Source organism: Ciconia boyciana, chromosome 6 (assembly GCF_034638445.1).
Source record: "Ciconia boyciana chromosome 6, ASM3463844v1, whole genome shotgun sequence".
Classification (NCBI taxonomy): domain Eukaryota; kingdom Metazoa; phylum Chordata; class Aves; order Ciconiiformes; family Ciconiidae; genus Ciconia; species Ciconia boyciana.
The window spans coordinates 15365064-15381758 of record NC_132939.1 but is presented as its reverse complement, the minus strand read 5'-3'; the positions used below and the strand labels follow the sequence as shown (position 1 = coordinate 15381758).

Below are 16695 nucleotides of genomic sequence, written 5' to 3'. Positions count from 1 at the left end.
ATAGCTTCCACCCACGTTTACCACAGCTGTAATCGTTTTATTCATCTAAAAGACCCAAAAAAGCTATTTTCTGCATTTCTTATCCCCTGGAAAAAAAAAATGCCTTCTCTATTCAAGTGTTTAGATAGCTCCTTATAAACAATACAAGAGATCTGAATACTTTTTCCTCTTCCTGTGTACACTGCGTTAATTTTTTAACTTTTTTATTGGTGCAGCTTTCAATGAGAGTTTACAGTACCTGAAGTGGTGTATATAATTACAATGTGCTTTCTGTTTTTCTTATTTTTTACATATAAGTTTGTTAATTGTAACTTTCTCAGTGCAGTTCTGTGCATTTATTACATCTGGCCAGAAGATAATATGCTTAATACGATTTAAAATATGGTAAGGTGCCAATATTATGCCAAGCTTATATCAGAAGATTAGTAAATGTAAGACACCCAGACAGCAGGGGATTTTTCATAATTTTTTTGAATCTGTAAGGTTTTGATAATTTTTTCCTGCTACATAGCAAGGTATTAATATCTGTTAGTAGGAGTGTATAAACCAAATCCTCATAAAACTATCAAAGAAGCATGTATCCCTAGGCAATGTGTTAAGCTTTTAACAGTAAAAGTATGGTTGTAGACCTTACTTAACCATAATACGGTGCGTGGTATTACAAAGGTATAGAATTATTCACAGATTAATGCTCATATTGTAAAAACTTAAGTAGCCTGTTTTGCAGCATGAGGCTGAGATTTTGAGAAGTAACTATTGATTTTAAGTGCACCTATTTAATAGAGATTTACATATGTTTGGTCTGCAGCAATATCTGAAAGTCAAGGTTCTTTTAAGGTGTCTCAGGTTGTGCATCCCAATATATGTGCTGGCTGATGTAAATTCAAATCAGTTTATTTAATTAACTTATTTAAAATCTGTTTATTATGGCAAGAAGGCATGTTGAAATGTATATGCATAAAGCTCAACCTGCTTTACTTGAGCACTCACTGATGTTTTGTGTTAATAGGATCTCGCTGGAAGTCCATGTCAAATCAAGAGAAACAACCTTATTATGAAGAGCAGGCACGACTAAGTAAAATCCACCTAGAAAAGTATCCTAATTACAAATACAAACCTCGACCAAAACGTACCTGCATTGTTGATGGAAAGAAATTGCGTATTGGTGAATACAAACAACTGATGAGGTCTCGAAGACAGGAGATGAGGCAGTTTTTTACTGTAGGGTAAGTACTATTGTTGTAATTGTTTTCAAAGACAGAGCATACTGTTTGAAAACAAATAGACTTATCTGTTTAAGTCACTGACTAATGTCATGTAGAAGGTAAGGATTTGAACCTGTAAAACCTTATTAAAAACATAAGATATATCATGGTATATGGAGCTATCAGCTTCCCACTGAATGCTGATTATGAGACTGACTGTGGAATTCTTTAAAGGCAAAAGAAGTTGTTTCCCATTAGTCTGAAAGGTTTGAATCATGTCTTTTGTGAGTTATTAGTAAGCTAATCCATTCTGGGTTAGTAATGACTCCAGGATCATTTCCTAAATTAAGACAAGAACAAAGAGAAAAGCACAAAAGTTTATTCCAGTGTAGAATAAGGAGTCAGGAGAGGGGGGAAAAGGGAAAAGGGACAGGAGTAATAGCAGTTACATTAGGAACACATATGAATGAATAATATAATAGCATGAAGCTATTAGGAATTTTGTTACATATAGAAATGTGGAAAAAATAATAATAAAAAAGGTTTAGGAAGAGTCTTTCAAGTAGTGCATAGATAGACTGGGCAGATTTACAACTTGGAATATATGGCTCAAAAAGATCCTGGCACAGTTCTAAAAACATTGTGTATTTTTTAACAGTATTTCCTCTAGTCTTCAGCAGAGAAAGCAGCACTATGAAAGATCTACAGGCTAAAGATAACAAAAGTCCAGTGAAACAACTGCACCATAACTGATTTCTCTCTCCTGGTTTTTTATGAATTAATCTGTGATGCTCAGTGCTCTAACACAATGTTTCTGGTGGTTTACAAAGAGTCTAAAAGCTATCTCCAGTGCCAGCCTTTCCAAATTCACAATGTTCTGCTCCTTTCTCTAATCACAATAGTCTCCTTTTGTTGGGTACTTCACTACCAGATAATTGACCTTGACGTCAATTATGTGCCCTCATTTTTGGCTTGGGATGCAGAACTCCTGTTGCAGTCAATTATTTTGTGGTACAGCCTGCAACAATGTGGGCTCTTTCTTCAATCAGTAAATAGAAGTGTTTCTGATATCTTGAAATAACCTTCCAGTCTATAGTTTTGACATTGTTTTTTATTCTTCACTCTAAGGGAAATTGTTTACTAATAGGCTTCCATCAAAATTGTACATAGAACTCTAAATAGAAATCTGAATTTGTACAGCACATCACAAATTATACTCAGATTGAGGGAATGAAACTCTAGTTTATGTCTTCCAAAGCAGATTGACAGACCAAATCACATCTAGACAAAAAATGCAAAAGAAATGCCAAAACAGCAGTCTGAACAATTTGAGAATTGTTTGCTAATTCAAAACAGTATTAAGCAGTAGCATTTTACACATTGGAAGTGGTGGCTAAATATGGAGATGAATATGGAGGACGGATTTACGAAATGTCTAAAGTGCCTACTTAAAGAGTGATATTGTGATTTGAAAAAAATATAATCCAAACTATTCAAAATTAAACTGCTGGTGCAACCTAAATGTAACATCTTTCTCATATATCAAACAGTATGATCACAAAGACCATGAGAATGTCATCACTTTCTTGAAAGGATTGGTTCTAATTCATTTTTATGCTAAGCCCACTTCACACTGCTCTATCTATGTTGAGAAGCAGCTTTAAAGTAAGAGTAAATTACCTTTGTGCACTTATATAATGATGCAGTGGACTTTAACAGAAACAATGACTTTTAGTTATGCAAGTGATGAAAAAGGAGGCATGAAGTCTAATGGATGCATTCAATAAAGGTGAAATGAGATCCATGTTGCAGCTCAATATGAATATAAATTTTGATACTGAGGACACACAGGCTGTGATTTTAAAAAATTATTTCATGCTTTTCTGTGACTTCCCACTGTTGCCCCAAATTCCCTTTTTCCCTAAATAAAAAATTAAAACAACATTCTTGGAAGAGACCAAGCAAAAAAGGTGAAAAAACAGACCAGGTCAGCTTTTTGAACTGAAGCATAAAGCATGGCATCATTTATTTCAGCAGAATAGTTTACTGAGTAATGAAAAGCAACATTTCATCCAAATCAGATTATAATTAAGTGAAACACAGTAATTGAGCCCATCAACTTCTTAAACTTACTCTTCCTTGTGTTTAACATAAATATCACATAAAGCATCAGCTGGAACAGTTTTCCTAACTGACCTCGTACACCCATCATTTTTTCACTGTTTTTATGGAACAAACAGCATAAACCACCCTTCAGAGCTGTAGACGTGGGAGTTGAGATGCAGTTTCCTTTTCAGAATGAAATAGGAGACAAATGTGTTTTTTAGGATTGAATATACTCTATGTTTACAGTAAATATTTCAGTGTAAGATAGAGAACAAAAGTACAAAATAGACTCCAATGAAATGTGCCAAGTGCTTCATATGGCTTGAAGTCTTGCTGGTTTTTATTTTTTTTTAAAGAACATACCAATTAAGTTGGGAATGGGTATGCCAAAATGGCAAAAAATTACCATCACGGAATAAAAAGGTAAATAGGAGATGTGTGAAGAGAAAGACAGACCTTCAAAACAGGTGGCTAGAGGAAAGTACAAATAGCAAGAAAAATTATATTCTTTCATATTTGTGTTTGGTATTCTCTTATACCAAATCTACATTTATCGCTTAAGCAATCCAGTAAGGGCTAGTTCCCATCAGATCCCCTTGGGTGAGCCTTTGGCTAGCACAGAATAATCCTGCCATCTGTACAACTAAAACACCCCCCACCACAAACACAGAAAGAGTTTTACACTGCTTGAACTTTTAAGATTCAAAAAGCTCATACTGCTTACTTCAGTGAGCCGCATTCTTTGATAAACATTGGTAAGATGCACAGAAGTTGTTTAGAGAATCTCAATATACAAACTAGCCAGGCCTTAATATAAAATAGAGAAATAAGCTAGTGGATGGCCAGGTTCTGTTCTGATTTTTGAAGAAAAGCTTCCAAAGAATTGTATGAGAGTGAAGATTTCTTGGAATAAATTGGGCAGGAAATTCATGTTTTGAGATAAATGTTATATATATGATAGACCAGAACAAAAATCTAGGAACTGGCAAGTATTTTAAAGAACAGAGTGGAACTTAAAATGTGCGTGGGCCTTCTATTGTATCCCTACATGAATGCATTTTGTTCCAAATGAAGCAGATAATATACAGAAATAATTCATGTTTAATGCAGAGTATATTAAAATTTTGCTGTTTTTAATCTAGTGGAAGCTGAATCTGAAGCCAGATGTGTCTTTAAAATAACTGAGTTATTTTTAATAATAAAATTATTAATGGGAAGCTCTGAATGATAACTTCAGCGTAAGTTAATCCCTGAACAGACTTTGAGAGATTTACAATTTATCTTCGATAGTACTTTTTTGTAATGCATAAGTAAATGTGAACTAACAAATGGATCATATATAAACCATAAATTCAGACATTTTAAGAGTCTGTCTTTTGTTGCCTTGTCTTACAAAAATAATTCAATTCTCAGTCATTTTTACAGTCTAATACAGTCTAAATACAAGTATATGATATATACATTTCTCTGCAAAATTATGTAAGCAGTAACTTTTTTTTGTGTTTTACCAGTGTAAGATGTTTAGAATAAAGCCTTTATAGTGTTTATAACTACTGTACACACATAGTCTGAATGTTACTAGACTACGGTTTTGAATAAGGCTGTAATATTATACTCCTGTAGCTTGAACTTAAGTAAGTACACAATGGGTGCTTTTGTGAGATTTACTGTTATTTCATTCCTTATGGGAATGTAAGTTTCAGGGGTGTGTAGCATATAAGCATTTTCCTTAATGCAATCGATTTTGCTTCAGTCATTTAAAGAGCTGTCAGAAAATAGTTGGGCAGGGATCAGAAAACAATGGTAATTTGCCAATTTAAATGTTTAGCTAGTTTTGAAAAAGTCAAAAGTGGAACATTCTCCAGGAAAATCCTAAGAATATTATAATGGCCAGAGTCATAGGTTAGAAACTCCAACTCTTCTTTTCAGGGAGAGTAGTTAGAATTTAAATAAATGCTCTGATTTCTTCCTCCCTCCCTATCCTATAAAATTTAATTACTTAGAAAATGGTAGCACTCATCTCCAGTAACATAAGCCATCCATATAGTTTGTGATATCTTAAAATAAGGCTTTCTGGGATGTAATGCAGCAACTTGAGCAGAATTTACAGTGACAACCTGATCAGCTCTAAATAATAACAGGGCTCAAGTGAGAAGTAGGTGTCCAGTTACTGGGGGTGTGTGGGTGCCAATGTTTGAGTGCTAGTAAATTTTTGCTAGCAAATGGGTAGCAGTTTAAGACACTTCCCATTTAGGTAGTACAGTTACCACATGTTTACAGTTCCATGGTGAGATACAGGTAATTTAAAGCTCACAGTTATTACCCACCCAGCAGCAGGCATGCACACCATGTCTGATTTTTGTTTAACATGTAAAAAAGAACTGCATTTATGAATGACAAATTCAGTAAGCCTTTAACTTTCCCATTACACTGATCAAGTTCTTCACCAGTTAGATTCATTCTATAGTTTGCCATGCATTTGGTGCATTCTCAGGTAAAAGGTATCTCTATAAATTCTGCTTCATTATGCTCAGATGACCTACTCTATACTTTGAAATGGGTGGTACTTGGACAAATATACCCTGTCCCATTGAAAACTGGGTATGCAAAAGAGTTTTGCTGTCTTGATAAGCATTTGAAAGAATATCTGAATTTCTTAACTTAGTCTGTCCTTTAGGGCTTAACACTGACAACCATCATTTTCTCAAGACAACTCACAGCCTTGTCCTAAACAGATATTTTTCCTTCTTGCTGCTTATAAAAAGGCAATTTGCTTCTAAAAAAATGCAAACTTTTTGGGGGGGAGGGTTAGGGGTGGATATTAGGGTTCTGATCCTTAGTGTCATCTATAACACAAGAGCAGCTTGCACTCAATCATTCTTTGAGTATATTCTACAACTCTTATTGGAAGAGTTGTAAAAACAACTTTTCTCAAAACACCTTTTGGCATTAATATTGTGGTGTTCTTTGATGAACAATTGGGGATGTTTTGTTTTGTGAATTTTTATATTCTAACAAATATCGGAAAAAGATTAGTACCAGCAGTTGTTAGATGGGCAGATCAGAGAGAATTAAGTGTGTATGGCCTGGTGACAGCTATGTAGAATTTTGCTGTGACCATGTGTGTGTTTCTTTTTCCTTTGCTTTGTGGAAACAGTCATTAATGTGAACATTTTCTGTGTCTAAAAGTTGTGGAGGAGGTACATGTGGGTTTTTAACAGTAATAGTTTATACTCCTGACAACATGCAATCCTAAAACAGAAATGTTCCCATGTGAAGTAGGTGTTCAATTTTATGGGTAAAGTATTGAAAGATGTTTGCAGAAAATCACTTGCAAGCAAATACATTGGTTGAAAATTGTTTTCACAGAACATTTATCAGACCATTTAAAAAGTGAAAATTTAGTGAAAAATCCCTAGCTGTTTGTAAATCATCTGCAAATCATCATTCGCAAACAGGAGTATAATGACTGTGTCAAATGAATTACTGCGATGTTTTTGCTCGCAAATGGGTAGCAATTTTTGACTAGCCAGGTGTACCATACTTATACAACAGATGTTTGAATTTCTCAAGCTGTGCAGAGGCTTTAAGAGTCAAGATACCAGCACCAGCAATGACAGTACTACATGCTATTTTAATATTATCTTACACAGAGTGTTCATGATTTGACTATCTGTATTGGTTCCCAAACTTGAAGGACTTTGGTTTCCCAGTAACTCTGTAGTGTGATATTTATCAAAATTAGAGTTTGATCAATGAACAATAAAGACTCAACATTTAGGGTCTTGTAAATAAGCTTGACATTATTTTGTGTATTGATTTAGCCAATGATTAAGGATTTGTGAGAGACTGTTTTATGGAATGTCCTTTTGAATTTTAGCATAGAATGACACAGTGGTCAAGAAGTTATAGATTCGTTAGACCATTCAAACGCACCTGACACTGTTTCTCCTGCTAAAATTACATAATAGTTCTCGAATACTTGGTCAATATTGCTCTAAAGAAGGTTGGGAATACATTGAAATATATGATTCTTTAAACAGCTTATGCAAATAGGCATGTATGTTCAATAACTAGTCAATACCAAAACAGCATCTTCCAGGGCACTTAGGTATTTCTGATACTGGAGTATATTCATTCAGTGTTACACCTAAAGTACGATGGAGATTCTCTTCCTTCAGACAAGTTACATCCCTTCTTTTTCTCTTAGCTTTACTAAAGGTAATGATCCAGAAATAATATGAGAATATTTGTACGAGTATTTTAATATAGAAAGTATGTTATTAGTTAATTAACCCAAATGTAAGAAGTAGATTTAATTAATTTGTAGCCAGTAAGGGCTTGCACCATGGAAAGGGTTCAGCAACCTGACCTTTACTTAGCAAAGCATTTGAATATACATACATCACCATAAGAAGAGACATTGCATCGCTTAGTACAACTATGTACATGCTTACATTAAAGCTTGTGTTGAATTGCTTGACTGGCAGTGATATAAGCCTATTTTAGTTGAAGTGAGGTATTGCTCCAGTATGCTTAAAATCACACACACATGAAAAAGACAACATTACATAGCGCAAAATTAGATATCAGAAGGTAACATATGTCAAAAGTAGAGGTAGCGCACCCTTAATTGAGTCTTCCCATGTATTTGCATTGTCAAAATAAATCAGATCTGACATTGGGTCCTCAGGAGGAAGTCTTAATTTCTGTAGACTGTCCGTTACCATAGAAAAAAGAACATTTGTTCTTTTTTTTAAAGTACTTTGCTTCAAAAACTCAGTCTTACACATTAAATCCTGATGAACAAATGGCATTCTGATCATGGATTTAAATAAAAATCAAAAGCCAGCAATAAAATATCAAAAGTATTTCTAAGTGACGTAGGAGTCTACCTAGCACTTAAGTAGTAAATTACATACTTACAATTAGATAAAGTTACTTAGTCATCTGTCTGCCATTTTAGGTACTTACAGGTAATCTTGAGGTCCCTTCATTAACAGAAGCTCTTGCCAGGAGTTTGGAGGGTTTAGATTTTGGATACGTGATGTCTACAGTAGCAGTTAGGCATCATGCAGGTGCCTGAAGCCTTTTGATGATCTCTGTCCAAGTGCTAGTTTGCAGTATAGTTTAAACAAACACATAAAATACATAAAAGGATCAACGTCTGGTAGGTAGTAAACAGGTTACTTTCCAGTTGTCCTTGGGGGGAGCTAAGATGAACCAATACCATACGGGACAGGACTGTGAACCCCAGAGGAATGCATGCAGCCTTTCTAGGAAACCACTTGCTTTTCTTTCATTTGGACTTGCAGAAGATCTTCCCTCCTCTGAACACAGGAAATCACTTTCCTCTCTTGTTTTTCCTTCCAGACAACAGCCTCAAATTCCAATCACCACGGGAACGGGGGTTGTCTATCCTGGTGCTATTACCATGGCGACTACCACGCCATCACCTCAGATGACATCAGATTGCTCAAGCACCTCTGCCAGCCCTGAGCCCAGCATCCCCGTCATTCAGAGCACTTATGGTATGAAGACGGACAGCGGAAGCCTTGCTGGAAATGAAATGATAAATGGAGAGGATGAAATAGAAATGTACGAGGACTATGAGGATGATCCCAAATCAGACTATAGTAGTGAAAACGAAGCCCATGAGGCAGTCAGTGCCAACTGAGGAGTGTTCACAGAATTAAAGTACTCAGACTCATTTGGGTTTTTTTGGGGTTTTTTTGAACAAAAGTTCTTAAAGAGCCTGCATGCATGTGTGGCTCCTACAGTTACATCAGCAGAATGGTCTTAAATGTTTCTTAACGTGTGAGACAGATTGTTTCCCTAATTTTTCATGAACTTGGGTTTTTTGTTTTTGTTTTGTTTTGTTTTTTTAATTTAGATGAAGACATATATTAAATATCAGACATCAGGACTTGAAAACTTATATGAATCAATAGCTGTCTTACAAGTCTTACCTTTTGTCTTTTTCCTTTTGGATGCTGATAAAGGTTTAAGTTACTGTTTTAGATGGGGGTTATACATTCTCACTCAGGTATGCTGTGCCAGCCTACAGGTTGTGAATGTGTTTTTATTCTGGATTATTTTAGAAAACAAAAACTGCAGATTTCATATTGTGAAACAGAACAAGTCCGCAAGTGTGCACATCTGTGCATCATAGCTCGTCTTTAAAAAATAGTCTCTGAATTCCATTTTTTTCCATATGTATAGCTGAACTTCTGATGTGCCAAACTTTTCATAACTTTTGAATCTTAAAATTTAAAAAAAAAAAGTCTTAAAGGAGACACTGTAAAGTCTTAGACAATCCTTTGGCATCTTAAAAAAATTATATATAAAACCTAATTTTTTCCAGAATATGGTAAAGTACTCAGGAATCTGGAGACAGGATATTCTTAAGTAGTGAACATGGTTGCCATAGTGCATGTGCCCAATTGCTTTTGCCTCTTGATGTGCCATTAGTGTGGAATTTTAAGTAAGCACAAAAGAGCGATCACCAGCTATGGACGGGCCTGTCTTAGCAGTGTGAGGCCACCTCTGATTACATTCTCTACCCCTTTGCTTTTAACCCTTGCATTCAGTCTTAACACATTTTCTCTTAAATAATTTATTCATTCCAGAATGTCAAGGGTCCAAATACTTAATATTTATTTTTAAAAGTACTGTTGGTGGCATTACACTTACAATTCCTTATTGATATTTTAAAGAGCCCCTTCTTTCTCCTCCCCTAAATTACACAAGTATATGAAAATAAAAGTGCACCTGCTACTAAAATGAACATGACATTTATGAATGAGAAATTCAGTTGTTCCTGTAACACTGTATGTTCAAGGAGCACTTGTTAACACTCTGCTATATGTAATGCTTTTAAATGAGTACTTTTATATGTACATACAGTACAAATATTTCTAAAATACTGTGTTTATAGTTCTAAACCTCTATACTTAGACAGCAAAGGCAGATGTAAAATCCAAACTGCATGTAGAGTCAACCATGATGAATTTTTAGGGCCTGTAGAATCCTGCAGTGAATCATGGCTCTGTACATCATGTTCCTGTTGTCACCTGAAGGAACTGTTTGCTACCTTAAGTATGTATGCAGTGATTTATATGTGAGACTGGCAGTGGGGGAGGGAAGGCCACACAAATATCTGACTTGCAAAGCTAGGAAAATGGTGCATCAAAAATATTTATTGAATATTAGTCATGTGGGAATGTGAGCCAGATCTTGATAAATGCTTGTCAAGTGCTTTGGGATCTTTGGATGTAAGGTGCTACAGAAACGAAAGTTTTTATTTGTATTAATACTAGAAACAATACAATTGCTAGAGCAAATTCTGGGAAATATACGAGAGAGAGACATTCAAAGATTGCGAATTTATTAAATTTCAGAGACAGAGAAGAAATTGCCTTTATTTTTTTCCCTCCCACTCCACTCCTGTTCACAAATACATCACTGTATATATATGCAGATCCCATGGGCCTGATGAATACATGCGCTGAAGCTCCTTAACTCCCTCAGCTTTTATTTTGAATTGGATATGTTCAGCACATTGGTGATAAATTCAGACTTGGGCTGAGAGGTATGAGTGGGCCTAGAGCAGCTCCTCTTGAAGTCTGTGGGAACCTTCCCACAGAGCTAAATGGGCTTTGTTTAGGGCCCAGACAATGAAAGAAGTATAGTGTTAATGCTGGCTATCCTCGTGCTATCATCCTATCTTGCAGAAATTCATGTGAGGTGCAACGACAAGATGCTGTATCAGGAGCAGTCATTTTCCTCATAGCCCCCCTAATACCTGTTTGAGCAGAGATAGCCATTGTTGCCACTGTAGGAATCACATTTAAATGTGCGAGAACAACCCCCAAGACAAAGAACATTGTTCAATTTACAGGACAATTTATAAAGATAATGGCATAGAAACACAATGGTCAAATTTCTCTGACCATTTTGTAATTTGGAACAAAATGCTATATTTTTAATATTTATTTAAATGTGTTCTGAGTCCATGTCTAATAAGCAATAAATTGGTCTAGCCAAGACTTTAAAGGCATATGCTGTGTCATTAGCTGGTGAGCGCCCTCTTTAAGCTGGCTAAGGTACTGATAGAAAGTGTTTTTTGTTCTTATAATTGCTTGGGAATTTGAACTGTTTTTAAAACATTCAGCTCAGACTGGGGGGAGGATACCATTATTTCCTAAAAAAATGACTATTTATTAATGTCTTACATAATTCTCCAGTTAGAAGTATCTCTCCCTCCCCCCATGTGACTTTCTTTCTCTCTTGCTCTCTTTTTTTCTGGTTTTGTTGCATAGGTAGAATGCAGTATTGCTAGCATTGTATTTTATGTAATTATTTTTTTGCACAAAGGCAAACATTTAGATTAGTTGGTTAATTTTTTTAAATTTTATGACCATGCCAAAATAATATTCTGCAGGCTTGTGGAGAACAAAGGACTGTTCTTTAGGACTGAAACTTGATTTTGCTTGTAGTACAAAAAAACACACACTCACAGATGTTGTTTCGTAAGTGTTATAAGCACTGGATATAAATGGTATTTTTTATCACTTCTGACTAATGTGAAACTGTTGTACGAAAACTACATGAACAAAAGTCATCTGTTTCGACTCGTGTGGGCCTGCCTCACAGTTGCCGGATTTGAGTCATTTTTATGTCTTGTTATTTCATTTATTTATGCAAAATACATGTATGTATGAACACTTTGTTTTAGCTCCAGCCCTGCCTCAATGCTGATGCTCTGTATGTTAAAGCCACATTCTTGAAAATGACTGGCTGTTCAGGAATTGCCAGCTGGTAAAAATTGCATTTATTGGCTGGGGGAGTGGGAGGAACATATTTGAATCTGAATTGTGCATATGAGCATTTTATTCTATTTATTAGCCGACATTGGCTCTAAAATGTCAGTAGAAATCAAGGAAGGACAATCATAAGGATAAAACCCAACATTTTTACTTTATTAATCGGAGCTCAAAACAAAGTTTTTGATGAATTTACCATCTCATTTTAGAATTTTTTTAAATTGTGTAAATATAACATAGGAAATAGAATTTTATTTTTTGTTCATGGATACTTAGTGAAGTATAAGTTATGTATTTACTTTTGTTCTATATCAGTGTATGTTGGTCCATATTAAATGCTGACAAGTCACTGTACCTCATGTAGATGCTGAATTTACACCCGCAGTGTGAGCGCAGTATTGTGGACCTGTAGCTGGGACAGCAAGATGCCTCACTTGTGCTCTCACTGATTTTTAATAGCATATTCCACGAACACAGAATACTTTCTTCTTTTTTAGAAAGTTGATACATTAAACATACCAAATTTCTGATACATTTGATAGGAATCAAAGTTAGTCTTCTGAATCCACGTAAAAGTGATGACATATTTTACTTCTTAACACGAATGGCATTTGGAAGTCAAAAGCATATCCCTGGAAAGATTATCATGACTAAGACGGCCCTTGCAAGGCAGTCGAGACTTAATAATATCAAACCTTTATTTTCTACATTAATTAAGTCACGTTATTATCATATTAGGCTATAATACCAGGGGAAATTGTTCACACAATACACAAAAAGGACTTGTGGAATTGCTTTTTAAGCGTAGTGTTTGAGCCCCCCTTAATAACTCTGAAAAAAAATAACAACTCCATTCAGGTAATGCACAAATATAGTAATACTATTTTCTCTGTGAACAGACAGTTTATTTAATTAACAGATACAATATATTTTCTTTTTGGAAAATTATAAAATACGTATTTTCAAGAGAAGAACACTCCCGAAACAGTCTGATACCAGCTATAATAGTGCACTTCATATTTCATAAAAATGGAAGATAAAAGTCTTAATGGAAACAGAACTGCTTTCCAGGGTTCAGGTTTACATGGAGAAATGACTCTGACGAAGTGGCCCACTTCTGGTCTGCCTGTATGTTTGGGCATCACCATATAGCTTGCGAAACCGCCTGCTGAGAATACATGGGATCACAATGTGCTCCTAAATCAGTGTACTCAGGTGCAGCATGAGGCAGGGGGAGGGCAAAAGATGGGATTGCTCTGGGATGGGAATGCAAAACAAACAGCAGTATTAGTCACAACAAATATGATACCCTGTGCAAAGTGTACGGCAGTCAGCTGTGGGCAGTTCCTGCTTTGAGTACAAACACAACCACCTCCCAATGCAATCTAAAACATAGTTCTCTCTCTGGGTTGGCTTTCTGGTTTTGTTTTTTGGTCATATCAAAGGCATGGCATTTCAAAATCATTTCCTAGCAAAACATACTACAAGATTAACATCCCGATCCTCCCCCAGCAAAACACTTATCTACCTGCTTAATTTAAGCAAGTTGGTACTTCCATGGTGGTCATGAGGACCAGTAAAGCGTTGGTGTTAAGCGGGGCAAACTTTGCTGAGCCAGGGCCACAGTGTGAACAACTGCACTGGAGATGCAGCCAGCAGAATGTATGATAGAGTTCTTCATGTTTTTATGAGAAGTTAATGAATGGGCTTGGACCCTTGGTGTTTTGCATGCTTTTTTAAGATTCAAGTTGGCACTTAAGCATGTTCTTTTAAAAGAATAATACTATATGACCTCGTCTGATCTTTTACAAAACACTTACTCTTTTTCCTTTAAAAAAAAACTTCCCCCAAACCTTTTTTTTTTATATAACCCATTAATATCTGTGATTTTCCTCAGATCAAACTACATTTTTGATATACTGTAATGTCCTGCTACAGAACGAAAAAAAAATGTATATGCAAATATATTTCATTTTAATCCATTGCCCGTTTTTAACTACCAGATTTGTTGGAAATGGTGACAAAGAAGTATTCTGAGATTTCACACGCTGGGTAAAAAGGGGGTGGGGTGAACTGGGCTAAAGGAAAACTTATCAAATTGGTATTTATGGCAATATGAAAGCTATAAAGCAACTTAGTGACATGGCTTGCTTTGTAATTTCCGCTTTCTAAAAACCACAAGTGAGGTCCTTGGTGCTCTTGGAGTATGGGGAATGTGCAAATATTTAACTGTTTGTATGCTGCACATTGCAGACCTGCTAGTGTGCATTCTCCGTTTGTCTTCCTTTGTCATTTGTTTTGCTTTCTAGAAAGCAACGTTTTTTTTCTTGTGCCCTTCTTCAGCTTGTAGCAAACTAGAATGCTTAGCATTTATGTTCATTCATTATTGTATTTCCCATGTAAAAATTTTTTTATTACATTAAGACAAGCTTATAAGCTGTTACTACATAACTTATCTTACTGTAACTCTTATTTCCTGACATTGTAATTTGTTTGTGATGTATATTGTGAGATTGTACTCTATGTTAATTTAATCAGCACAATTCACTGACATGCTGGACTGACATGCTAGCTGCTGTTTCAAATTGTAAAGTTTGTGTAGAGCTGTTGGGACAACTGAGACTCTTGTCAAGGTACTATGCTTTGATTCCTATAGCAACACTGTGGGTGCAGCTCTTAATGGCGAGGGCTGCTCGTTGGACACCCACTGGCTAACTTAATGGGCAGGTTTTCTTTGTAGAAATTCTATATACAATGCAGGTACCTACCTGGGCCCATGGCCGGTAATTATTTGGGCGTTTAGAGGAAAAACTAGTGTCTATTGCTGCTTTGAATATGTTTTAAAGTCTGAAAATGTAAATAGTTTATCAAAAAAATCTTGTACAGTCCAGTGTAAAGTTTTTAAATGAACTTAAAGGTTGCCATCACATCTCACACTCTCCTCTTGATACAGTATAAAAAAAAGAAAAAAGTTTGCTAAGGATACTGATTTAAAAAAAAAAATCTGTTCTCAATTTAAAAAAGAGAATAGTTATTCTTAGCTCTGCTTCATTGCATAAACAGACTTCTTGGATTTTGTTGTGCAGTATTGACGTGAGGTAAATTAAATATTAAATAATCTTTCAGTGGTACTTTTAAGAGTCTTCTCCTCCTCTGCCTCAGTTACTAATGGAAAAGACAAAATTGAAAGACACTGTCCATATACAGTATGTTCTGGTGTGCGTTGGCACCTTACCTACATGTTTCGGGTGGGGGGATTTTTTTTTTTTTTTTTTTTTTTTGCACAAGGTGCTTTCCTGATATGTTAAACATGTCATCCTTGGGTGATACAGTATATGCCATGACAGGGGTTTAGACCCCTCAGGGGAGTGTCTATAAGACTGCCTATTTATGCTCATTTACCTCAAGACTGTCCTCTCTACCCTTAATCTATTCACCATCACTCCATCTTTTGTACTGCTGTTGACACTTACAAATTAAAGATAAATTTTGTTTTATGAGATGTGTGTGTGACTTATTCTATGCATCCCTTATTAGTCCTTTGAAGTTAGCATTAAAGATTGACCATGATGAGCTGATGTACAGGAAGATGCAACTAGGACTGTTCAGCTGGCCTCCTTTAAATTTAGCTACTGAATCTTCCAGCTCTTAGGTTTTCCCCATGCCTTTCCATTCTACAAAGGCATTTATCAGCCTCTGAAATCCATTAACACCATATGCTGTAAAAGACATGCATGATAACCAACCTAATTTGATAATATTCACTGGGTACCGTCAATTTTGTAAGCAGGAAGTGCTATTGGTAGCAACATAATCTCAGAAGGATTTTTATTGAGTAGAAATGAGACAAAATGCTTCTCATGTTTCTTCTTTCTTTGCCTTCCCCTTTTCCGCTGCATATAACATTAAACAAACTAACCAAAGTTGACAACAAAAAAACCTATAGTTGCCATATTGCCATGTCTGTAAACTGCTGCCATTTGTGTATAATGATTGGCTTTTGACTTAGTAATTAGTCATGGTTCTCATAGGAAAAGAATAAATTACATTGAAGTGTACTGTACTATAATGTAACAGAACATTTTGATTGTGCATTACATCAGATTTCAGCCTTGTTTCAGTTATTGCACAAACCACCCTGAGACATCTAAGTGGGAAAGAATCCTTACTTCCCTGGAGAGGGAATCATACATGAAATTATTAAAAATGACATACTGCATTATGAATCTATGTGATGAAATACTTCAGAGTCAAATGTGGATGTAATGAAGTTGCTGACCAACATGTTATAATGGATAAATATATAAATATTGACTTGTGCAATTTAAGCTTTGGTTTCTGGTAAGCAATCAACTAGTTAGTCAAACTGCAACACTAAAGTGGTCTTGAGGAGAAGGCAGAAAAAAACCTGTATTTCTGCTACGGAATCTACAACAGTTCCACAAAACGTGGCAATGACCATACCATAAGTTCGAAAGATGGAATTAGGCACTAGATGACAGTCAGTCCAGCTTAAGCTACTAAGCTCAAAGGCACCTGGAGATATCATTGGGCCTGAA

The 16695-nt window shown here is 35.6% G+C and overlaps 1 protein-coding gene across 10 annotated transcripts in view; it reads left to right on the top strand.

Annotated features, from left to right (window-relative positions):
- The window catches only part of SOX6 (SRY-box transcription factor 6), a 378993-nt gene extending 363360 nt beyond the window's left edge, over nt 1-15633 (top strand). For all 10 annotated transcript variants that reach the window (XM_072864495.1, XM_072864498.1, XM_072864499.1 and 7 more), the window contains 2 exons: nt 1010-1226; nt 8685-15633. In XM_072864495.1, the coding sequence (XP_072720596.1) occupies nt 1010-1226; nt 8685-8988 (521 nt within the window). In that variant the 3' untranslated portion in view covers nt 8989-15633. The remainder of the gene's footprint in view (nt 1-1009; nt 1227-8684) is intronic.
- The last annotated feature ends 1062 nt before the right edge of the window (nt 15634-16695 follow it).